The 24,957-nt window shown below is 32.3% G+C and overlaps 2 protein-coding genes across 3 annotated transcripts; one reads left to right on the plus strand and one right to left on the minus strand.

Annotated features, from left to right (window-relative positions):
• Positions 1,595 to 4,004, plus strand: LOC109348159 (stem-specific protein TSJT1). Its single transcript, XM_019588416.1, has 4 exons — positions 1,595 to 1,922; positions 2,574 to 2,814; positions 2,956 to 3,076; positions 3,579 to 4,004. The coding sequence occupies exons 1-4, from the start codon at positions 1,708 to 1,710 to the stop codon at positions 3,767 to 3,769; spliced, it is 768 nt and encodes a 255-aa protein (XP_019443961.1). The 5' UTR covers positions 1,595 to 1,707; the 3' UTR covers positions 3,770 to 4,004.
• Positions 5,534 to 11,625, minus strand: LOC109348160 (WD repeat-containing protein 44-like). Of its 2 annotated transcripts, XM_019588418.1 has the most exons (7): positions 9,703 to 11,624; positions 8,051 to 8,141; positions 7,447 to 7,604; positions 7,308 to 7,359; positions 7,123 to 7,205; positions 6,905 to 6,998; positions 5,534 to 6,564 (listed from the first exon to the last, which is right to left on the minus strand). In XM_019588418.1, exons 1-7 carry the CDS (start codon positions 11,317 to 11,319, stop codon positions 5,963 to 5,965), a joined length of 2,697 nt encoding a protein of 898 aa, XP_019443963.1. In that variant the 5' UTR covers positions 11,320 to 11,624; the 3' UTR covers positions 5,534 to 5,962. The 2 variants fall into 2 exon arrangements, with proteins under 2 accessions (XP_019443963.1, XP_019443962.1); XM_019588417.1 differs by having other exon boundaries at positions 7,123 to 7,359; positions 9,703 to 11,625.

The raw sequence follows: 24,957 nt of genomic DNA on the forward strand, positions 1-24,957 counted from the left end.
ATGGCTTGGTTCTCGTCAAAGCTAGCCAAACCCATCAACCAGATGAATTTGAAAAACACTTAACTCATTTGATAAAATTGCGAGATAAAATTTAGATGCCCAATTCAATTTTTTTACAATTTCTCCTTTCCTTATCAAAAAAATTTGACATCGAAAAATAAAAAAATAAACTAAACCAATAAAAAAATGTGGTTCCAATTACTTGGTTTTAAAAGAAAGATTATGCTCATATCCCATAAGGATGTGAGTTTGATAATCTTATTATAGGATAATTTGTATCATCTTTTTAAGCACTCATAGAGTTATCAATACATATATTTTTATTTCTATTATATTAGCCTGTTACCACACGCAATTCCATTGTGCAATTAGAAGATAGTGAAAAATACATATACGTTTTTGGGAATGAAAAGTAAAGTCCAAGTTGAAGGCTAAAAGAATAATTCATAGGCCATGGGCCATGGCTTACGTATTTTTTGGTGCCAAACAAGGGAAACTGTTCCCAATGTCCCATGGTAATCGCAAATAAGGTGGATTTAGCTACCAATTACATGGGCCAAAAACTTAAGTATTTTTATAACATAGAAAAGTAATAAATGTTTATGTATTACAATAGTAACAATTTTTTTTGTCTATATTATCATTACTTTACTTGTCTCATATTTAAACTATATATTTTTATATTATTAAGAGTATTCCTTACTTTATCGATAAGAAACTAATCTTTTTTTGGATATATGTTTTGTTTCTCATAACAAGTACCATTCACAAGAATCAAATCCTCAATCTTATAGTCTTTTTAACCCCACTAGATCAACATTTTGTTAGATATTTAAACTATATTGTAATAGGAGCAAACACTTAGATTTTATTAATAACTATAGTAAACAAAACTTATAAAATACTCAAAATAAAAATAGAGCTTTTAACATTTTAATTTCAATAAAGTAAAAAATGATCAATGCACAATGCTCTTATTTATTGAGACCAGATAATGTAGATGTATGCAACCCTACTCCGTAAGATGAGAAGACACTATTTTTCTAAGATTTCACTTCATAATATCTAAACACCAACCTTATTATTATATGAATCTCCCCCTAAATACATCCTAAAACGAACCTAAAATATTTTAATGATATCAATAAAGTATAGCCTTAATATATTTGCTTGTAAAATCTTCTTAATATCATGATGAATATAATACACATTCCATAAAAATCTTGACTACAATTACCCGAGAATTTGACAGGAAGAAAAAAAAGAGAACACATCCAAAAGTTGATACTTATCCATCTAACTGGGACGCCCACTCCCACAACTCGAGGACACTGCCACCTTAACCACCCTTCGTCTCTTTTTGTTCAGAAAATGATCCTATGTCTTAAATGTTGTCCAAAATCATGTATTGAACAAATGATATTGAAACAAAAATTTAAAAAAAATAATAAAAAATTAATTTATTTAATTGACATGATATATTTTTATTGACCCGAAACATAATTTGAGACACGATTTGTGTCTAGATATGTTTGTCCTCACACTCCAACGATAGATTCTTAATATTCCATATCACCATATAAATATACCTATGACCCTTGATAACAATCCCTGCATTCATTTCAACTTGAATACTTAAATCCAATTATAGTTCTTCCTTATACATCACAAGTTTGTGAGGCCTAAGAAGATTGGTGTAGAATAAAAATGTTGGCCATTTTCCACAAGGCTTTTGCTCATCCACCTGAAGAGCTAAATAGTCCTGCCTCTTACAAAGGTTCCAAAAAGCCAAAAGTTCCTGAAGAAACTCTAAGAGATTTCCTTTCCCATCATCCAAATAATAGTTGCTCTATGAGCTTTGGTCATGCTGCTGTTATGGCTTATGTACCACCTCATCATAAGCCTTTCTCCATTCATCAAAGGTTTTTCTCCTTCTTTTCAATAAATATCAATACTTTCCTGTTTTTGTTTTGTTTCAAGCACAAATAGTATACATATGAGTATGAATTCATGTTTATAAATCTTGGAATAGTGTTTATGCTTTTATGGTTAGGTTGCTCACATGGATCCACTAGGTGGCTGAGAGTATGGTGTACTAGGATTGCCTTATAGCTACAAATAGTATGTATGAAGATTGAGAAAAAAATGCGAAAAAAACGGTTCAATGTATGATGCTCTACTTTTAGGCAAGAGCCATGAGCATAAAGACTGTTTTCAGGATTTGAACTCGTGATCTTCATGTCTAAGACAAGCTTGTGCCGAGGTTCACCTTTTAGAGAATGCTAAAGGTCTTTTGCAAGTTGAGTTTTGAAGGAGAATGAATGAAATTGGAAGACTTCTGAGCCATCTCAACAATGTATTTGATGACTCTCAAGCCTTTCATTCTCCTCCAAAATTCAACTCTCATACAGAAGTAAACAAATCCAATTTTTTATGTGAAAATGTTGTGGCATGATTGTAATTTCTTAAATGAGTTATCTCTACCACTTTAATCCATAAAAAAATTGACTGAAGCAGTTGTTCAATTAATAATGGTAGTGAAGAAATCTCACTCTGGCTTCTCAATTTTGCAGGTTGTTTTGTGGGGTTGATGACATATATTGCTTCTTCTTGGGGAGTTTGAACAATCTATCCTTACTCAACAAGCAATATGGTTTAACAAAGGGTACTGATGAAGCCATGTTAGTGATTGAAGCTTATAAGACTCTTCGTGATCGCGGTCCATACCCAGCTGATCAAGTTGTTAAGGATCTTGATGGAAGCTTTGCCTTTGTTGTCTATGATAGCAAAGTTGGAAGTGTCTTTGCAGCACTGGTATTCTAATTGTTAAAACCTACCATGTTGTTTGTAACACTTTTTCATAGACAACATAGTTACATATTCTATTGTGTTTTGTTTTGTTTTGACCATCTTTAAATATTCAAGTTAATGATGATGTTGATTATGGTTTTGAAGGGTTCTGATGGTGGAGTGAAGTTGTATTGGGGTATTGCAGCTGATGGATCTGTGGTTATCTCTGATGATTTGGAAGTCATAAAAGAGGGTTGTGCAAAATCCTTTGCTCCTTTTCCAATTGGTAAAATTTTAGCCCATCATGGATTTGTATATTATCTATAAAAAGCTTTCAAATTGATGAAACTACATCTAAATCTGTGAGCATGTTCTAGCTTAATCAAAGATTTCGAGTTTAATATTCTTGGAATACAAGTTTGACCATCATTATGACCTTGTCCGACTCGAATCTAGATTAGATCACGCCCCTTATGTTATCCGGATACGGAATTGTTTATAAAACAAAAAAATAGTTAACTTATATCAATTTAGAGGCTATTAAGACTTTTCAGTGGGATAATAAAAACATAATCTTTTAGAAGGAAAAGTCATAGACTAAGAATCCGTTTGCCAGTTGGGTTTCTGAGGCAAAGATAGCGAAAGAGAAGGCTTCAGAGCCATCTCACAAGTGTATTTTATAGCTCTCAAACATTTCTTTTCCCGTTTTCAATTTCCAATATCCAACTCACAAACAGACCTTAAATATATTGATCTAAGATCCATGACATGTTGGTATTGGATTGCAGGGTGTATGTTTCATAGTGAAGGAGGTCTAATGAGCTTTGAGCATCCAATGAACAAGTTGAAGGCAATGCCAAGGGTAGATAGTGAAGGGGCCATGTGTGGGGCCTACTTCAAGGTTGATAAGTTTGCAAGAGTCAACAGCATTCCTAGAGTTGGAAGCCAATCCAATTGGATGGAATGGGAACAACATTAGCTTAAATGTAACTTATGTAAATAAAACCTTATGCTAATGTCAAAAAATACCATGCATTATGAAACTTTCCCACCTTTTCCTCCTACCCTCATGAATTTGTTTTATTTTCTAGTTGTAACTCTTTTCCTCTTTCCTTTGGTGTGAACTATTATAAATATTGAAGTGCTTTATTAGACATGGAGTCATGTAATGTTAATTGTTAACCATGGTGCTTGTGACTGAGACATTTACATAATTTCAGTCAGCAACTTCTCTGTTACATTTCCTTGATGTGCTAAGCGTTAAATATTTCATTAAGAGAAGTAGAGGTAGATGATGTGAGATTACTAAGTGAAGGGTTAATTTTGATCTATGACTAAAGGACATTTTTTTTCTCATACAATTAGAAAGAAGTTGGACTCTCGCTCTTATACCATGTGAAAGTTTCATCTCGAAACCAATTGATAATGAGAGAAGTAGTACAACACGTATTCCTGCATAAGAGAATGAATCAAACGATGTGAGACTTACTTCTCAACACTAAATAGGCCCTATTAAACTGAACAAGGACTAACAAACATTACTGCGCTAAATTAATGGCATATTAAAATTTGATGAAAGTATAAATAAAAATCATTAGCATAATAGATGCATTTGGCCTGCATTAGTTTTAACTTCCAAATTTCAATGTCAATTAAAATAATTGCAGTTTTACTATAAAGAATAGAAGAAGAAAGGGACAATAAATATATGAAGTTTATGAAAATGCTGCAAAACAGATGCACTAGAATACTATAAAGAATCTAGAGGATAGGATAAGGGAGCTGTATAAGAAGGATAATATTTTTAAGACCATACTATATTCAAGCGTTCCTTTCAAGAATCTTCCCCATCTTATCCACAAGATATTAAGTCAGTATGTATTTTTTTGTTATACTAAAATTGCATTGCAAGTCACAATTGCAAGTTTTAGGAGTTTCCAAAACTTTGATTGTAACTGCAATTTAAAGCCTTGGAATTGATGAAATAATAAGATAAAAGAAACCATTTTCAACAAGTGTAATGATGATATAATGAGAGGCTGATGGATTCTGAATCCTAGTGGTGCAAAAGAAGATACTATAATATACTAGTGTTTTGGCCAAGTACTAAAATGAAGCAAAACCAAAGCTTATGTTTCAGATACCTTGCACCTCAATGCAGAAGAGCTGAAATCAGCTTTGAGAGTGTTTGACATTGAAAGAATTGGAACAGTGCGAACTAATGAGACTTGGTCATAAAGCCTTTGATAGTTGATACCATCTCAATAACCAAGTCTCCAAAAACTTGAATAGTTGGATAAAAACACAGATGATTTTATACATGTAATGAATGCCATGCAAAAATCTTGAGCAAGTTGTATATGTGACAGAGAAAGGGCTTACTTATGGGCTATTTGAGTAAGTTCCAAAAAATACTGAATTCACAAGTCCTAAACAATGCACACACAAAACCCAGTTTTTAACATTAACAAATGTTCTTTTTATAAAAAACTGTTCGTATTACAAAAGAAAAAGATATAAGCACCGCCAACATAATTTTTTTTATGTCATTACATAATATACCATTCATTTTCAATTATCATTCTTTACAACATCTATATATATATATCAGATTCTTACATTAATGCCTTGAAATGCAAGTTCTTCATTGTCCAAGTGCTTTGCCAGATTAGATTAGATAATTTTGAAAGTTATCTAGATAATTTTTAAAAGTTGCTTTATCTCATGGTATTCTTCTAGAGTGAAAAATGGCATGCCCTTTCATTGAATTTGATTCAGCAGGACAAGATATTGAATTGAATTCCATGACAAATCAAAGACAACAAGAGTAAAAGAATCATAAGTTTCTAATTTGAATAGCTTTTGCTTTTCCCATGCTCACGTTACTCTACATTTTCTGATTACATAAAATCCATCGGTTTCTAAACTTCACGTGTTCTTTTTTTCTTTCTTTTTTGTTTGATGTTTTTCCCTCCTTTTCCTTCAGTGCCTTTCTTCATTCAACAAGCACAAGAACAAGGAAAGAAATTGAACCCCGCTAATATTACAAATCTCACCCATTTCTCTGTACATGTTTTTAGCCAACAAATGGAGAAAGTGAAGTCTACTCTGCCTTCCGAGTTGATCAACTCATTCTCTGCCATGCTCATAGGCACGCATTTTTCGATCAACTCTATATCCGAAGCGGTAATCCAAAATTTTGGAAAGTTTTAATTTCACCTCGAAGGCCAGCAGTTACAATCACCATACCCCAGGCTGACATGTTTTGACTTACCCCATTTGGGAAATCCACACTGACACGAGGGCTGCTTCGGTTCCTCGCAGCTAGAAGAAGTTTTTCCTCTGGCCATGTTGCCGAAATTCTATCGAAAAAGTAACTGTTTGTTGCACCTGCAATGGTCCCGTGACACGGACTACTGTTGTAAGCTGATGAGGATCGCAAACCTTCCGTACCAAAGTTTTCCTCTACAGGGGTAGGAGGATGATTTGCCGATGAGGCCTCATCAGCGTTGTGATCGAGCTCAGATTGCTCTACAGAAAGTGTAGCATGCATGTCCCATGTATCACCCGTACCAGGCCAGGGAATGGCCACCGAAACATCTTTACAGTGAAAATGTTCATATGAATGAGTGACGGTGACACCTTTGCTTCTGTTGGGTCTGCAATCTGCTTCATTTTTCCAGATGTATACATGGGAATCCTCACTTGCTGAGACAATATATTTTCCGCTTGCTGCGAGGGAAGCTGAAATCGGGCTAGTTGCATTTCGAAATCCTGCAAAGAAAAAACTTGCATTAGTGTACACACAAACAGTCCTCAGGGTGGAAATAGATATACTGAAGACTGTTGCCATCTGAGCAAAGTTGCTGAGCTAGCAAGACCAATTTGTTTTCCTTGTTTATATCTATTGAAATAAATTTGCAATACATCTTTGACTCCCAGTAGAAAGATAAATATCCATGTACTTAAGGCAAAAAAGATTCGAGTTTTGCTTTGAGCAGAGAATTAGCCACAACAAATTTGATCTAGATGAAAAGAAATCACCAGGCCAAACTTGTTATATCATATTTTTTAATAAAATTCAAGTATATAAATATAACTGGTTTCTGCACACCTTTAAACTTATGGACAAGATCAACACCATCAACAACCCGAATTCGTGAATCAGCAGATGTGATAAGTACTTCTGATGAACTTCCCTGGGCAAACTGTTCATATCATCCAGTTAGGAAAACAAACATTAGCATTTAAACTTATTAACCAAAGTAAAATTTTGGATCGGTACACACCAAAAAAAGGGAGCTAAGTTACAGCAGTAATCCATTACATTACCTGGAAACCAGTAATTTTCTTCTGATGCGATTTCTTTTTCTTGTTCTGCAGATTGATCTGACTTTTCTGTTGCAACTTATTTTCTGAATAAATAGATAAAAAATGATAATCAGTGGCACAGCAATAAACAGAATTGAGTATATATGGATAGACACAGAAATAAAAAAAAATCTCAGTGACAGTACCAGATGTATTATATAAATGGCAGCTACCCTTGTACGAACCAACTAGTGCACCCTGCAGAAATCAGAAGATTTAACTGAATTGCAAATTAAAATTTAATTTCCGATTGGTCATATAGATGCATATTAACCTTGGACCAACCTGACCATCAGGTGTATAACAAGCAGCAGTGACCATCTCATGCAGATCAATCCAATCAACAACTTGTCGATCAGGAACGCTCCATATGCGAACCTTAGCATCCAAAGATCCGCTAATGAAGTATCTATCATCAACAGGATTAAACTGGATGCAAGTTACTGTGCCAGGCAGAAAACAGATTGAAGCAAGAGGTATCATTAGCAAAGAACAAAAACAGGTCAAGGGAAAGAGAACTGCTTTCATCGCTAAATTTAACTACCCTATTAGATTTTAAAGAACTGTAGACAATCAATCCTATATGAGGCAAATGCAAATATTTTGGTATAACTGTGCCTGTGTAACTGTGGTCAACCTATCCTCAAAGACAAGGTGTATCTTGAATTAAATTGGATAGGTATAACATGGAATGGGAATCAAATTCAATTTCCAGTTCGGAAGAGCCAGAAGATACTTCAATATAAACAAACAAAAGTGTAGGAATGCTCTGCCATTTAATCAAATATCACATGCCCATATGAGTGGTCAATATATGTTATGACATCTACTCAGATTAATTGAGAGCAAAGATGAGAGCATTGCTAGATGTAATAACTAAATTACTCACCATAGTCACTGTGTGAAAATATTTTTAAACAAGACTTGCTAGACAAATGCCACAGCCGCACTGTTTTGTCCATTGAAGATGAGAGCAGGTGCTGAACAAAGGGGAAAATAAAATATTACAAGGATTATGTAAAAACACAATAACTTAAATTTATACTTCTAGAACACACTGTACTGCTTTATGACAATATTTGAATTATAAATACTATTCAGCAGACACTAATCAAGAAAATCTCTAACTCAATAAATAGGTAAAAGCCCCATTGTAGCTTTTTAAATACATCTTCCCAGCTTGCAATAGTATCTTTCAATAAAATTGGTTTTTCAAATCATAGTCACTCAGAAAGGTGCTCATCATTGCCGCATTAGTGTTACTGAATCTATAAGGTATGACTCAAATCGGGATATGAAGTGCCAATTTGTTTAGGCATGCTTTGCTCTTTTTGCATATAATACGGGGAAGTTAGGCTAACTAAAAAATGAGTTAAACACAAATCCACTTTTCAAGATAAAATCTCAACCATTCATCACAAGACATAAACAAACCATCTAATAGACACTCCTAATTACAATCATAGCATCCTAAGGAAGTTACTGACCTGAACACATTCTTTCTGTCGTTCAAGTAGCAAATTTTGGTTCCCATTTTCTTATAGCCAAGCCAACTATCTCTACTGCTACCTCTATGGTTCAGTAAAGTCTTTGCTGGGGAAATTGTATATATCCATAGAGTATTTTACTATCAAAGTAGCCATTAAGTATAAAGAAATCATAACGGACACTGTCATCTCATTGTTTATAAGTTGCCTCTCTAAATATATCATTTCTAAGTTCCTTTTGAAGGAAGGACTACAATAAATCAATGTAGACCCATTAAACTCAAGTTTTTAAACTTAAATTTCATTTTTCTAGGAGTAGGGAGAAAAGAAAAGGATGCAGAAACCTTCTCATGGGGATAGAACTTTAACTACTTATTACTACAATATATATTTAAGACTACAATAACTCGAATAAAACTGGAGTTATTGAAGCTAGCAATAGTCTAATAGCTTGTGCGCTGTACACAGATATCTTCAACAACATTACCAGAAAACCCTAACATAACTATTGTTGTGTTAACTACACAAGTACACATTATACATCACAGATATTCTTAACAGTAAATGCATTATAATGCAATTTTTCTTTTTGGTACAGAAGGAAAAAAGTGAAATTCACGTTTTGAGCCCTTTACATGTGACAAATCAGATTGAACAAGTGCCAATGATAAACCATATTTGTTATAATGCAATTTTAAAATCCATATTTGTCCCTTGATGCCTATTCAGCCAATTGAAAACTGAACTATCTAAATCCATTACAGAATGAATCCGGTATCGTTAAGTTAAAAACACAGCAGAAAGTTCGCTCAAACTCTAGCACCGTAAACATGGCAATGTAATAGAACCAATAACAACTTTAACTGTATTTATCTAATGATTCCATCACTTTATTGTTTACTTTTATCCTGCCATTATGGTTGTCTGGTTCTAAGAAACTTTGTCATAATGCAAACTAGTGCCGGTTTTCATATCCATGTCCATGCTACTTAGAGTTGAACACACTCTTAAAATTACAGAACAATATGATGCCTATCTTAAAATAGTATCTAACCTGAGACTTGGACCAGGAGAGGTCAAGCACATCATGGAGATGGCCTTGAAAGGAGCAAACGGGTTTTTCTGTGAGAGCAAAAACAGTGTCCGACACCACTAATTGGTCCAAACTCAATGATTTTCTGCTAAAGGATGACCTCCCCTTTCTCTTCTTTTCTGGGTTGTTGTCCTTCATAGGGGACAGCAAGGTTGTTGTATCCGGTGACCCATTGACGACAAACAACATATTTACATTCGCATCTTCGGGTTTGTCCATGAGCAACTCCCCCTTCCTCTCAGACTCCACAACCTGCCACACATGAATCACGCAATCCTCACCCGCACTCGCAAGATACTTACCATCCAGACTAAACTTAATACTCCATATAGATCCATTATGAGCCTGAATCTCCTGCGTCTTATAAATTCCGGTAAGGTCTTTACATGACTTCCCATACTGCCTAACCCTCACTCTCTCAGGTCCATGAAATGATGCAGCATCTTGGCTATCATCGGTTGCGGAACTCGACCTCCTCCCACCCTTCTCCGATGAAGTATCCCTCTCATCACTGCTTCTCCTCTCTCTACCATGCCCCGCCATCGAGCTCGCTACACTCCTTATACTCTTCAACCAATTCCCTTTCTTCTTCAATTTAAAAGAACCACCACCACTTACACTGCCTCCACTCCCTCCTATTCCTCCTCCATTCACAATTGAATCTACATTGTCCTTGTTGTCGTTATAACCACCTTCTTTCCCTTCCTCCACGTGCTGGCGCCGCATCAATTCTTGAACAATCGGTGAATGGCCTACCGTCATCTCAAACTCTTCCATGGTCAATTGCTTCCCTGTCCCAACCTCCTTAACCTTGTTCCACGAACCATCTTCCCTCACTTCCTTCACCACAAACTCTTTCCCATTATCAAGATCTCTTATAGTACACGCCTCTCCCTCCTCCAACATCTTCTCATTCTCATCCACATTTTCCAAATCATGACTCAAATCCACACTCAAATTCCTCGATTCGCTTTGAATTTCATCCACCTTCCTCAAATTCTTCCCGGAAGGAGGCTTATTCGGTGAACCATTACCGCCGGCGGCAGCGCCATTAATACCACGGCTATTTACAGAAAGAATCGAAGCGGAAGAAGAACACAAACCACAAGAGGAACAAGAACAACGCTTAATATTACAATTCTCGCGATCCACAGCGCTGTCGGATTTCGACCTGAACATTGCAGAGGAGGAGTCGGCGGCGGTGGAATCCGTCTCCGGCGGTGGCGGTTGGTGACAACGGGTGAGTTGATCGGACGAAACTGATCTTGAAATATCAGCATTATTGTCGACGGAAACGGCGTAACCGCGTGAGAGAGAAACGTCGCCGGCGAGACCTAAATGGCGAAGGAGACGGTTACGGCGTTCGGAAATGGAAGAAGGTTGAGAGATCCAAACATCGTAATTGTTGAGAGTGAGAGGGGCATAATTGTAATTATCATTGGTTTCGTCATCGTTATCGGAATTCGAAGTTGAACAAGAACACGAAGAAGAAAGTGAGAGCAATCGGTCTTGTGATTCGTAGAAACACTCGTCATCATCGTCGTCGTTTTCTTGGTACAGCAATGTCGTTTTGGTCATTATTGTTGATTAATAATAAAAGATGATGATGATGATGGTGATGGCATTTCCTCTTATTACCAAAACGACGACGCATTCATGAGAAGAGAAAGATCTGAGAGAGAAGAAAAAGAAAAGAAGAAAGAGAGTGAGATCCAAATAGAGGAAAAGAGAGAAAGAGAGAGTGTTTGGATGGAAGGATTGTTTAATCTGGGAACAGAGCCCTATGCTGGGTGTGTGTGAAGTTGGGGTTTGGCCAGGGAGCAATGTTTCTGTGCTATGCTGTGTTTGTTTTTCTTTAGAGAGAGAAAGATAAACAAATATTTATCAGCTTTTTCTTTCCTTTCTTTCTTTTTTTTAATTTCTAAGACAAAGTGAAACGGTTATCTCATTTCTTTTTTATTACCATTTCTGCCGGTAAAACAGTTCACGTTCCTAAATTTTTGTTAGCTTCTATTTAATGTCGTTTCAGATTTATGTTTGATGGATGAAAAGGTAATCTCTTAATTATGTCTTCTCAGTTCAAGTTATTAATTCGGTAAATGACTAACTTTTCAATGGAATGTAATTAATTTTTGAACCAGCATAATAATATTTATTAGATTGTTTAAATACAACTATTATTCTATGTGAAATTTTAATATAAACATGTATAGCAAATATAATATAATTTTTAGTGTTAGATAAACCAAATTAAAAATATGTCCATTAGCCTATTTATTCTCATATTTTCACTCTCATCTACAATTGAGATACTCATGTTACATTTTTTAGAGTTGTGGAAATGATATTGCAATCATAATTTAATTGTAGTTGCATTTATCCGTAATTATATAATAAAATGTGAAGGCTCTTAGAGTTTTGAAAACTTCACGTGGTATTTAAATGTTCTTGAGCTAGTTGCTTAACTAGGTCATTTTCCTATAATCATAGGAAGACTGCAATATATTTGATGCATTAACTTAAAAAACTAAATATTGGCACATCTTCTTGGAAAAGGAGCTTGCTCAATAAGGCAAGTTTTTGTCGTATAGTTTATTGTTCGAAGGAAGGTTTTGAAATTACATTTTTTAATGGTGAAACTTCTTTTTTGGTAGGACTCATGGAAGCTAGGGGCCTCACTATTAAGATGTTCTTTATGTAAGCATTGTTGATAGCAAGATCATTTGTTAAGGTGTTGAAGGACAAAGTTGTGAGATATGCATTGAAGATGCATTTGTATTGTTTAAGTGGTTGCCCACATGCTTCTCAAGTTTGGATGAGGGTGAGTTTTGTTAATCATTCAAGCTTTTTTCAGTAATGATCTCAAACAATGATGTGTAGTATTGATGGTGATGAAAAGCTTCTTTTGTAGAAAGGCTTGATTGTTGTTGTGATGAGAAATGGTAATCGAAATATTTACACTGATGTACTCGATTTATAATATAATGAATGATATGTTGTGCTTGAACAATAACATTTAAAAGTTAGTTCTCACTGTTAGTGAGATTTCATGGTCTAAATCTCTTGGTTACTATGTGAAGTTAAATTTTGATGGTAGCTACACATTGATAGTGAGTTTGTTGGTTATGGAGGTCTTGTTAGAAATGAGCATGATAATTGGGTTATTTTTGTTGTTAATACCTCATATTTGTTGGCTTTAAAGAATGGTTTATTCCCTGCTTGGTTAATTGGATTAAGATAAGTTTTGGTGATATGGTTACATACATTCCTCTCTATGTAAATATTTGAGAATTGTTGAAGAAGATATAAAGTATAATTATGAGATGATTTTAACGTTTTTCTTTTCTCTTATTTCTCATTAAAAAAACATATAAACAAATATTTAATATAAGAAGCTAACCATTATGGTGACATATTTACATAATGCTTAACCATAGAGACCCTAGTGATTAGTGTTGGGTTGCCTTTCCTGTAGGACATTGAGTTAGTTTCTTTGGGATCTGTAGTTTTTTCTTTGGTTGTGGTTATTTTCCCTTTCATGAAAAAAATGTTTTATTTTTTTAAACACTTATCCAATAAAGGAAATATATTAACAGAATGTAAAGAAGTTTACATGAAGAGATTTATTTAGCAAGAGTTTTATCATAACTATTGTGACTTAGGATATCATATTGTACTTTTGTGGTGAAAATACCTAATAAAAGAATATAAAAAAATAATATAAAATTCCAGGGGAATAATAAAATGTGAAAGTATCAAAATATAACATATGGGTTTGAGCTATAATTTATGTCTCACAATGTAACTGACTAATTTTTAAAGAAATAAAAATAAAATTATACCAGTAAGTAAGTTCCTACTAAATTATACATGAAATCCAAAAACAAAACCTTGCACAAAGGAACGATATATAAACCACCCACTCCTTATTATTTGCTTGGATTGCAATAACTTCTTTGTTTCTTAAAGAATTTTTTAGAGAAATAATAAATAGAACTACTAGAACCAAACGTGTTTCATGTTTGAATAAAATTCCCAAAGATATCATTTGCAAATTTGTCTATTAATTTTTAAATTTGAATAACTAAATATAAGTGACATTCGTTTCAATGATTTAGTGCACTGTCTTCTACATTTGTTGTTTCAATAACTAAAAATATAAGTAACATTTGTTTGAATGACTAAAGTTTATTTACAGTAACATCCCTATAGTTTTCCAACCAACCAACCAACCAAAGTTTTGGTGTTTCAACAAATTGTCCCTCAAATAGTTGTGCTTATCAAAGCATGTTGCCGTTTAGTGAGGCATTATTATTGTGTCTTGGATTACCACTCAACAACATAGTTTTTACTTTTGACATTTCAATACTCACATTACAACAAAGTCACAAAGATAGGGATTTAGGGGCACTTGATTAGTTGTCTGGGGACAAATTAAAAGGTAAAGGTGTGTCATTATGTGATAAACACTGTAACTTTTTAAAGTACCCACTTCATTATTCCTTTACAAGGCTCACCTGAATCATCTATAGGTGCGGTTCTTTTTTCTTTCTTATTATAAATAGGATCATGTACTATTTGGACAAATAATTACATTTGTCTTTCCTTTGACTTTAAGAGATTATGCTTATACTTTATGTTAATATTAACATCATCATGACTCAAATTAATGTATGTAGTCTAGTAATGTAAGGTCTTGCTAGATTCATATGATGACCAACCGATTAAGAATTTGATTCTTGAAAGTAACATTTATTAGAAGAGATAATCATACATCTTGAAAGAGATTAGTTTCGTATATAAAAGGTGAAGAAATATCATTAGTAGTGCAAAAAGTCAATGTAACTAATTACATTACTACATGGAAATGAAAATGAGAATATGATGTATACTCTAATAATGTAAAAGTTTTATACATTGTCACTGCATTATTCATCATCCATTTTCAATCATTATTTACTCTTAAATAAAAATAATATAAATGAATGGTAGGTAATATATTAATTGTGTATAAATATTTATACTTTCAGTACATAAATATTACACTCAAAGAAAATAGAGACTTTTTTTTCTAAAAAATAATAATAATATGGACCTTCAAGTATAAAAATATCATCATTTCATCTCATTAGTATAAAATGTTGTCCAATTAATAACCAAAAAAAATGTTGTCCAATTAGTCTTCAATCTAAGGTACTGGTTTTCTTAGTCATAAAAATGACGAATTTAATGCCATTTTTCCTAATTAAAGTACTTATTTATGCGCCAAAACATTTAAGAAGTAATTTTTTTTGGGTACTATTATTTTTATAATTTTTAGTAAGGAATTAATCTTTTTCAGGGTGTATGATTGTTCCTCCCAATAAGTGTCACTCACAGGAATTGAACACTTAACATTTTATATATATCTATACTACTTATAAAGTGAAAACTCAAAATAACCATCCATAATGATGTAATTTGTGGTTCTTCCTATTTTGCCCTCACTATTTTCTAAATTTTACAAAAAATACTATATATATAACCTAATGTTCATCTCCACCCAATGTATGTTTCATATTAATTGATTAACTATTTCTTCTTTCTTACATTATATCTATCAGTTTTTTAATGTAGAATATGAATGTTAAAAAATTGAACATTACACATATCAAATAAATTCAACTATAGCTGACAAATATCTAACACAAAATATTATATTGTCATTTATGACATACAAACTACACATTATAAATGATATGAAAACGGGTTGGCAAGCACGACAGTGTCTATCAACACGCTAGTATATATAGGAGAGATCCATTTACACCCAACTTGAGCTACGCTCAATCTTAGTCATTCATTTTCCTAAATCTAATGGACCAAATGAGTGAGTGCAATAAGTGATGAGAGAGAAAAAAATAAATCTTAAATAACTTTTAAGTTTTACCCATTTGGTACGTTAGATTTAAAAGATGAATAATTGAGATTGAATATATTATTATAACTTAAAATACGTGTAAACAGATCTCTCCTCATATATATATATATAAATAAATACTTATTCTATTGTAACAATACTTATTTCTTTTAGAGATATAAATATTTATTAACATGCGTGTCAGTAGAACACGTCATATGTATTATTGTTGTTGAAGTGCACGTCATAAGTATTTGTAAAATATAAATTAATTTGAATGTCGTTCTCTTAATGATCGCATAAATGGTCACGGCAAGGATTTTTAGGCAATGAAAATAGGGTATTTAATGCAAAGACATAATGTCATAGGATACATTATTATGGAAAACACATTTTGCAATAATATGAAGAGTTAAAATTTATGCAGTGTGAACTTCTTTACATTGTCAGCACATTATTTATATTAATTTATATTACTTTGGTTTAAGAGTTAATAATAGTTAAAATTTAATGGTGAATAATTTATTGATGGTGTAAAAAACTTTTACATCGTTAGTGTATACATATTAGGAGGGTAAACATCTGTTGTCCCAAAAAAGTGTGATACTTCATGTGTCACTGCTTGTGATTGGTCAGAAAAATAATTAACTATTAAAATTTTAATTTAAATATATTTTTTCAATTAAACATAAACAGTGGCCACACTTTGTGGTACATCAGATGTGTTTCCACAGCTAAACATTAATAATAACATTAAGCAACGGTCTCTTTTTTTATAACTAATAAATTGATGCATTTGATGTGATAGACAAGTCTAGGAATGAATTTTGATATTAGAGCTTAATTAAAACGCGTATAACTTTGGATTAGCACAAAAAACAGCAAATTAAATGACATTAGTTAATTATTAATTAAAGAATTCCTTTACAGATCATCATAACATGGAGACATGTAATAAGCAATCAAGGCATAACAAGTGCAAAATACATGTACACATGGGGATATATTCTTTTCAAATTGCTGACATTATTCTCTTCCTCTTTCTATTTTTTCTTTCTTTCTCTTGTACTACTAAGAGTATATTCTTACCCTTTTAAATAAGAAATTAATCACTTTTAGAGTGTATGGTTATCTCTCCTAACAAATGTTGTTTCTAGAAATTAAACTCTTGACCTTTAGTTATCATAGAGATTTAGCAAAGTCTTACACTATTAGACTAATATATTCTTAGTAATAACTTCTTATCACATCTATTCCTTATTTGCACCTCCTAATAATAATCCATTTTTCTTCTTTTAAGTTTGCAATCAACGAAAGAATCTTACGGTAATGAAACAAATACAAGAATCTTACTACCATTCATCAAAATCAAAAGAAAAAATGAACAAAATCAAGCAAACTCACAATACCCTTAAGAAGTTAAATTGGGCTTGATACGAAATTCAACAATAATGTATAAAATGTTTTTTGTGCATAAACATCATAATAAAAATGAGATGTGAATATTTTTAGTTGTTTATAAGAATAAAAATCAATGATTAAGGTAAGCAGAGCTAAGATACCCAAAGCATATGATTGAGAATATAAAAGTATGATCTTCCCAAATATATAGAACCACCTTTTAACTTCAAATAATTTATTTGCTAAAATACTCTTTTCCACTTTAATCTTATTTTTAGTTTTAATTGAGTCCTCCAACAATAAAAATGTTAATTTACTACTTTATTTCTTTCTTTCAATGTTACCCATTTTTACTCTTTTATTATAATAGTGTTTGAATTTTATCAGAATATATCAAATTCTTGTTGAGATTTATTTCTGCTATCCAAAACTAAGTGTTATAAAATTAAATATTTTCTGCAATTTTTCTTTGCATCTCCTTTCCTCTCTTATCTCCATCTTTTTCATCTTTAAAAAATCGAAATATAATATCACCTCCTCGTTATATTACTTTAAAATTCCAATGAAAATCAATGCATGTTTTGATAACTAGGAAGAGATCTCTAACAACAAACTTTTTTTGGGTTTATATGTGTATTCTCGCACTGGAGGCAATCCTGTCCGAATCGGGAACATCCACAGATACGCGGGGCTAACTCTCCCAATGAACATTTTTTTCATCCACAATACTCGAACCTGAAACCTTGCTTAAGGAGAATCAAACATATACTATTTGAACCAACTTTTGTTGGTCTCTTACAACAATTTGATATACAATTACTAAAATTTAACAGTATTACGATGTAAAGAGTAAAATTTAAAAACATTAAAAAGATAAGTGATTAAATTGATGCATTTTTAATTAGATTATCAAATTGAAATTTAAAAATAATATATAGAATAAAATAATATTTTAGCTTAATTTATTTGTTCCTGGTTTTATATATTACATAGTAATAGTAAATTACAACTCAACAACACGAGGAAACATGTTGAAGAGAGAGAAAAGCATGTCTTGTTTTTATTTGTTTCCTCCTTGCAAAGGAAAGCAATGTCCAAAAGCATTTCTGTCAATGGTAAATGGTTAGAAATGAAAAAGAAAGGTATAGAATATTATTTTCATAATAGTGACATTCCTTGCATATTTCATGCAATCATTGACTTCATCTTCTAGGTTCTGGTCAAACTAAACCTTGCATACCTCACACGCTATGTACATTTTTGTATCATATAATTTACCTCCGAGTGATTTTTCCATTCTTATTCTAGGTTACAGGGGAAGTAAACATTATTTTTAAGAAATTAATGTATACCTCATATCATGAGATAACTCATATTCTTACATTTATTCAACGTTTGACATGTGTATTATTTCCCTTATTTCAAGAAGTATTCATTTTAAAATTTATTATTAAAAAAAGATACATATCAAATAGTTAATGGATTTCATGAGATAAGTTATCTCCTGGTAAGATGAAATATTTTATTCTTTACTTTTGGAGAATTTAATGAATCAAAAAATAATCACACTTAAATTTTTGGATAGATCATTATATTGTTCATTTTTTTAATGAACCATTATCAAATAGTAGCTGTTGGTACAGCGGAAGCGATCTTTGCGCAACGTTGACCACAAGTAATCAAATAAATGCATAAAGTAATTAGAGGAGAAGAAACAAGAAAATTTGTTAACGGGGTTCGGCCAATTGTGCCTACGTCCCCGGGAGTGCTGAACGGCAACAAAGATATTATTAAAGAATAAGGATTACAAACTCTAGCACACTCATGTGCCCACCTGTCCATGGAGTGTTTCTATTTGATGCTTATATCTGATGCACATTATAACAAGGGACTTGAGTCCAATATATAACATTGGTTACTCTACTCTATTTCAATACTAGATAATGTGGGACTAATACAATAACATATTTCAAGCATTCCCAACAATCTCCACCTTGATTGAAATAGACGAATATTCCGCTCCTTTTGGAACTCTACACAAGAATCTCCACCTTAACGAATATCCAGCTCCACCTTGCTTGATGTCTAATTCTCTTTAACAATTCTTCACATAAGAGTTTGCTCCCTTCAACATAAACCTTCTGAGTATCCTTGACGATGTTACCAAGAGCCTAGCTCTCCAAACTTGTAGTGCAGCTTCTCGTACCGCCATCAAATGGAACACGCTGCCTAGCCACCTATTGCTAATAAGTCTTTCGATATATTGGAACCTCTACACAAAAGTTCACCAACAATCGTCCTCTTCAATCCTCAGTCAAACTAAATCTTGGAGCTTCCTTGGAAAGCCTGAACCGCTATTACCATTGTCTACTCCGACAATCCTAGTTCAAAAGAACTATCATACTCCACCATAAGGAGTATACTCACAGCACACACTCCACGTCAATGCTAATTAATATCCGTGTCACATCCAAGCCAATGCCCATGTCACACCTCTGCATCTCTACCAATGCTCTTGTTACAACTTGCATCAAAGATAATGCTCATGTCACACCCTACATCAAAGTCAGCCATCGCCCTTGTGCTTTTGTGGATATGCTAACAATTAATATCTTTCACTATGACGTCTCACACACGCCATTACAATATTCTCTTTCTCATCTCTAATGAGAACATTCTCTCAACATCTAGAGAGATATTGTCAACATCTAACTCAATGCCTCTGTCTCCATCTCCACCTTGATCCTAACCCAATACATGAACTTATGGGGTTCTGGATCAACACATACATCCCCCACACTACAGTTCTGCCATGTTTCCTTCTCCTTCAACTCATCTACTCTATCTTTGCCATTACCTTTAACGCACCTTGTCTACCATCGCGTCTTCATCCTCTTTAGCCATTATCTGACGTCTGGGTTAAGAGCCAACTACCAATTGGCTCTGATACCAATTGTTGGTGCAGCGGAAGGATCGTTGTGCATCATTGGCCACAAGTAATCAAATAAAGTCATAGAGTAATTAGAAGAGAAGAAACAAGAAAATTTGTTAACGGGGTTCGACCAATTGTACCTACGTCCCCGGGAGCGCTGAGCGACTACCAAGATATTATTAGAGAATAAAAATTACAAACCCTAGCACACCCATGAGCCCACCTATCCATGGGGTGTTTCTATTTGGTGCTTATATCTGGTGCACATTATAACAAGGGACTTGAGTCCAATATATAACATTGGTTACTCTACTCTATTTCAATACTAGATAATATGGGACTAATACAATAACATATTTCAAGCATTCTCAATAATAGCAAATATAACTTAATCAGAGCAACTTTTTTTCTTTGTAAATTGATGAATTGAATGAATTCTATCATAGAATAACCTGATGAAGTCATGTTCCATGGGCAATTTTTTGTATATTAATGAATCCAAGAATTAGATGTTGTACATATTACATTTCATATCAAATAATATCAATAGAAATTAGTTGTTACGATCCAATTTTTGGATTACTATAATTGTGATCGACCAACTCATATAGTATGTAATTTCTTTATCTAGTTCAAACCTTTTGAGTTTTTTAAGTGGTTCATCTCCTCATGACTTATCCATGCATGGTTACTATATGCCAATCTTTTGAAGATTCAATGAAAGTTGAATTTTACCTAAAAAATATTCTACATATATTTTTTAAATATTTTACTAGTAGTACATAGTACGGACATAGCATTTTATGTTTTGAATTGAACTTACAAGGGATGAAAGTGAACAAATGCTGCTGAACTAAAGCCTATGTTTTTTGGTGGCATTGCCAAGAACTTTGGGCAGAAAATTAAGCTAGTCCAAGCCTAATGACTAGGCCGTAGACCAAATTTGACAACTTACATTTAAAGGGAACAAAGTCAAACAAAGGCACAGCTCCAATTTTTCAGTTAAAAGTAGTATTTCCAATACTACTCACTAAGCATTAATCTTCTATCACATGCTTCATGGCAGTGCTAGTGGCTCCCCCTATCCACATGAAGAAATAACTAGTCTATGTTAATTATAGAAAATTCTGAGCATTTTGTATATCTAAGGAAAATTTCCTCTACAACCAAATGGTGAAAAACATCAAAAAAATTATATATAGAGTAAATATTCAATCTCTTATGTTTTTTAACTTTGCCAATTTGGTTCCTCAAAATTTGAAAACCCCAATTTTTTTAAATGACGATCAAATTAGTCTTTTTTAGTATATTTGACAACATCTAATAGAAACTAATTTGTCCCAAAAAAGAATTAATTTGACTTACATTTAAATTTTTTGGAACCATTTTGAGGTTTTTAACTAAAGTGATAAGATCGAAAAACATAAAGGAGTATTTACTATAAAAATATATTATTATAGTCTGTTGGACCAGACTGCAACCGGAGAGCCTCCAACAACCAAAGAGTTCCATTGTTACATGAGTATGGGAAGAGTAAAGAATCACAAGTGAGACACCACATCTTGAACAAAAACATTAAGATATTAGTTTCATGAGTCTTTCCTACTTATAAATTCTTTCACTATTCCACGTATATCTAATGTGAGACTTCATACTTGAATAAACCTACCATATTCAAAATACACTCTAAAGTCCTACCCAAAGTCCTACCCAATGGTTATTAACTTATTATACTCCCTCTACATACCTTGAAGGGTGAGCCCTATATCCAAACATGTCATTTTATCTATTATTTCCTATCCTTTTGATCATTATAGAACTATGTAAAAGTGAGTTAATTAATCAATTAATAGTTGCATGCATATTCCAGCTCAAAGTGACATTTTTGACCTACTTGTAAAGAACATTACAACTCATTCTTGCTAATTGAAGTTTTGGGAACAACCCCGTGCAACATTATTTTAATTTTTCCTTGACAAAAGGAAGAATCAAAGAAAGAAAAGGGACGGTGATGACGGTGAGTATATATAGCATGAGATTAATTAACCCTAAAGATGCACCAATTCATATTACAAATAGAAGAGCCAAAAGTGTTTATAAGTGAGAACTTTTCATTTTAACTTACTTTCTTGAAACTTATATACTACGAGATCAAAGTAAACAAAGTTATTATCATTATGAAAATTAATGTCTCTAATAAGCTATGGAATCATGAAATTGAAATCAATTATGAGATGCTTTGCAGTTTTGGTCAGATTTGTCAGGTAATTTAATCATGTTGGCCATTTATTTAGACATTATTTGGTTGAAGCACATGGCATAGATATTTAGCTATAAGAGACTTGTTCATGTGCATTGCAATTGGCTATATGTTCAATGTTGAGTAGAGTGTAACATAGATTTGGAAATTTTAGACTAGTTTGGAGTACTTGCTTGGTGCAAATGTAAATAGCCTATGGAAAGAAAAAATAATTATTGCCGTACATTTAGTTGGTTGAACAATTATATATGATATTTAACACATAATCTGAAAGTAGTGTGTTAGGTCTTCTTTTATTTGGGTATAGAGGGGGAGGTTCCAATTTTGGAATAATGGGTTTTTTTAAAGAAAAAAATGAAGATTTTGGAAGGAAACACTTGTCACTACACTTGCAAAATCAAAAGGGTCATGTGCTATGCATTGATATAAAATTAATAGTCCATCCGTTTTACAAATTTTTAATTTTTTTGAATTAGCTAAGTTAAATATTGAAGTTTGGATTTGATCCACTGCCTCCCTAAAATTTCATATATGAAACAAGAATCATCTCTAATAACACCCGGGAGAGAAGTTTTTGTTTCTTTTTATATTTCAAATTCAAAAATGTAATTTATTATAATTAAAAGAATAGATGTGTTATAACATATTATTTTCTTTCTTTGTTTTTAAAGTACCACTAAGGTCCGAGAGAGCTTTCTCCCAAAATATGACCGTCTTTAAGGTTTTGTTCTGATTTAGTTTTGGAAAACAATAGAGGAAAAATAAAGACTTATGAGTCATAAAATACGAAATACGTTTGCAAGATGACTATCAAACTTTCTCTATCTCTTCTTTCTATAAAAAAAAATAAGTCCACAAACAAACCCTAAGGAGATTATCATCAATTTTAGAATAGTACATTTATTCTTACCGTAACGATCTACTCTCAAACGCATCCCCTAAATAGTACTCAACATTTACCATTTTAACTTTAACTTTTTTATTTAGCTTAGATAAGTTTTTTTGCCACATGTAAATGAGGTAGAATTTGTAATTGGCTGCTGTAAATTTTTTTTGGACTCGTTTGATTCAAGTTGCATCTTCCTCCAAAATCTGCTCCTAAGTAGGTGACAATAAGTTAGGAATGTTTTACTATGTTGTTGTCAATTGATGACATGTGTCATCCATGTAGTTTTTAAAATAATAAAAAATAGAAAAACTATAACAATATTTTGTTTTTATAAATTAAAATACAACAAATAGCATTAAAATCTACTAATATTTTTCAGACTAAATATAGTTTTTAATTCATATTTTTAATGTATTTCTTATTAAAATTTCAATATTGATGACATATGTCATCCATTGGCCTGATTAGATGTAACATAGCCATCACTAACATGGTGCACCATCTACCACTTCATAACTTAAGAACAAATTTTAGATGCATGGATATGTGATAAAATCTTAAATTTTTAAGGATCAAAATAAACCAATTTTTTTTAAGAACTAATTAAATTTTTTGCCCTATTTATAAAATAGGGATAAAAACTTATTTTACCCTATTTATTTAAGCAAATAAGCATTTTATTTTTGTAATTTTATTTAGCTTTTAATTTTTCCTTCTTTATATTTAAAAATAAAATTAGTCAAAGTTTCAAATCTATTTTTTAAAAGACAGTGGAGACAAAAGTTTTCATCCACTTTATTACATCTTTCTTGTTAATAAAAATATGATGTTCTATATTCTATTTTATATGTTATTCTGGATCAATAATAATGAAATATATATAATAATAATAATAAATATTTGATATTTTAATTGATATGACCATAGATAATATATGAGACAAGATCTGAAATAACATATTTTTGTTCCTTTCCTTTCATCAACATCACCATCTCTACCACTACCCACACCAAACCCAATCGGTCCCATTAAACCCAAGCTATGCCCACACCTCATTATCACCCTTCAAAGCTCCCAAATCAGAGTTTTGGGGCTTGGATGTAACTCGTGCCGGTGCAAACCCTGACACATACTTCATATTTGATGGCATTCTTCATATAAACAAATGAATGACAAATAATTTGTTTAAAAAATATGATATCAATTAAGTAAACTTGATGTGAAAATGAGAGGGGGGAAGTGTATTTACGTGGATGTTGTGCATGGCATAAGAAAAAGGAGAGCATGAAAGGCTTTTTGTCCTCTAATTTTTGGGTTGGTAGGTTAGTTAGAGCAAGATCATTAATATGACACAAATTGCTTCCTCCATTCCACATAGTTGTGGACTTTTTTGTTCTAGATTTTTCAAATATCTCAATTATTTCATCAAGTGTGAATACTAATTATCATTAATTAATACACATAGTGGAAATAAAAAAGAAATAAATATGATTGTTTTAGTCGAAATTCAATATTTTATCATAATTTTTTAATCTTTGTACTTTGAAGTTTGTAGATTAACCTTAAACACTCAAGACATGGAATGAAGGGACTATAATAAGGTTTCATTATTGTTGATAGCATTTTGAATGATATTATGGTGTCTGTCAATTCCACTTTTTTAAAATTTATCATTGTAAATTAATACTCACATAAATAAAAATATAAAAAATAAATAAATTGAATATTATAACATTTATTATTAGTGATAATGAATATTTATTTTTAGAGATAATAGAAATAGGATGTAAGATGAAAATAAGATTTTTACGGAATATAAAATAGGGCAAAACAAA

The sequence above is a fragment of the Lupinus angustifolius genome, chromosome LG05, assembly GCF_001865875.1.
Source record: "Lupinus angustifolius cultivar Tanjil chromosome LG05, LupAngTanjil_v1.0, whole genome shotgun sequence".
NCBI classification, from domain to species: domain Eukaryota; kingdom Viridiplantae; phylum Streptophyta; class Magnoliopsida; order Fabales; family Fabaceae; genus Lupinus; species Lupinus angustifolius.

Excerpts from the sequence above, each read along its gene's own strand:
- LOC109348160 (XM_019588417.1), bottom strand. The coding sequence starts at position 11,319 with ATGACCAAAACGACATTGCTGTACCAAGAAAACGACGACGATGATGAC. Across the intron at positions 7,605-8,050 it reads ATTTTCACACAGTGACTATG|TAACTTGCATCCAGTTTAAT; the intron begins GTGAGTAATTTA and ends TGCCTGGCACAG. Across the intron at positions 6,565-6,904 it reads TCTTGTCCATAAGTTTAAAG|GATTTCGAAATGCAACTAGC; the intron begins GTGTGCAGAAAC and ends TTTTCTTTGCAG.
- LOC109348159 (XM_019588416.1), top strand. The coding sequence starts at position 1,708 with ATGTTGGCCATTTTCCACAAGGCTTTTGCTCATCCACCTGAAGAGCTA. Across the intron at positions 1,923-2,573 it reads CCTTTCTCCATTCATCAAAG|GTTGTTTTGTGGGGTTGATG; the intron begins GTTTTTCTCCTT and ends TCAATTTTGCAG. Across the intron at positions 3,077-3,578 it reads CTTTGCTCCTTTTCCAATTG|GGTGTATGTTTCATAGTGAA; the intron begins GTAAAATTTTAG and ends ATTGGATTGCAG.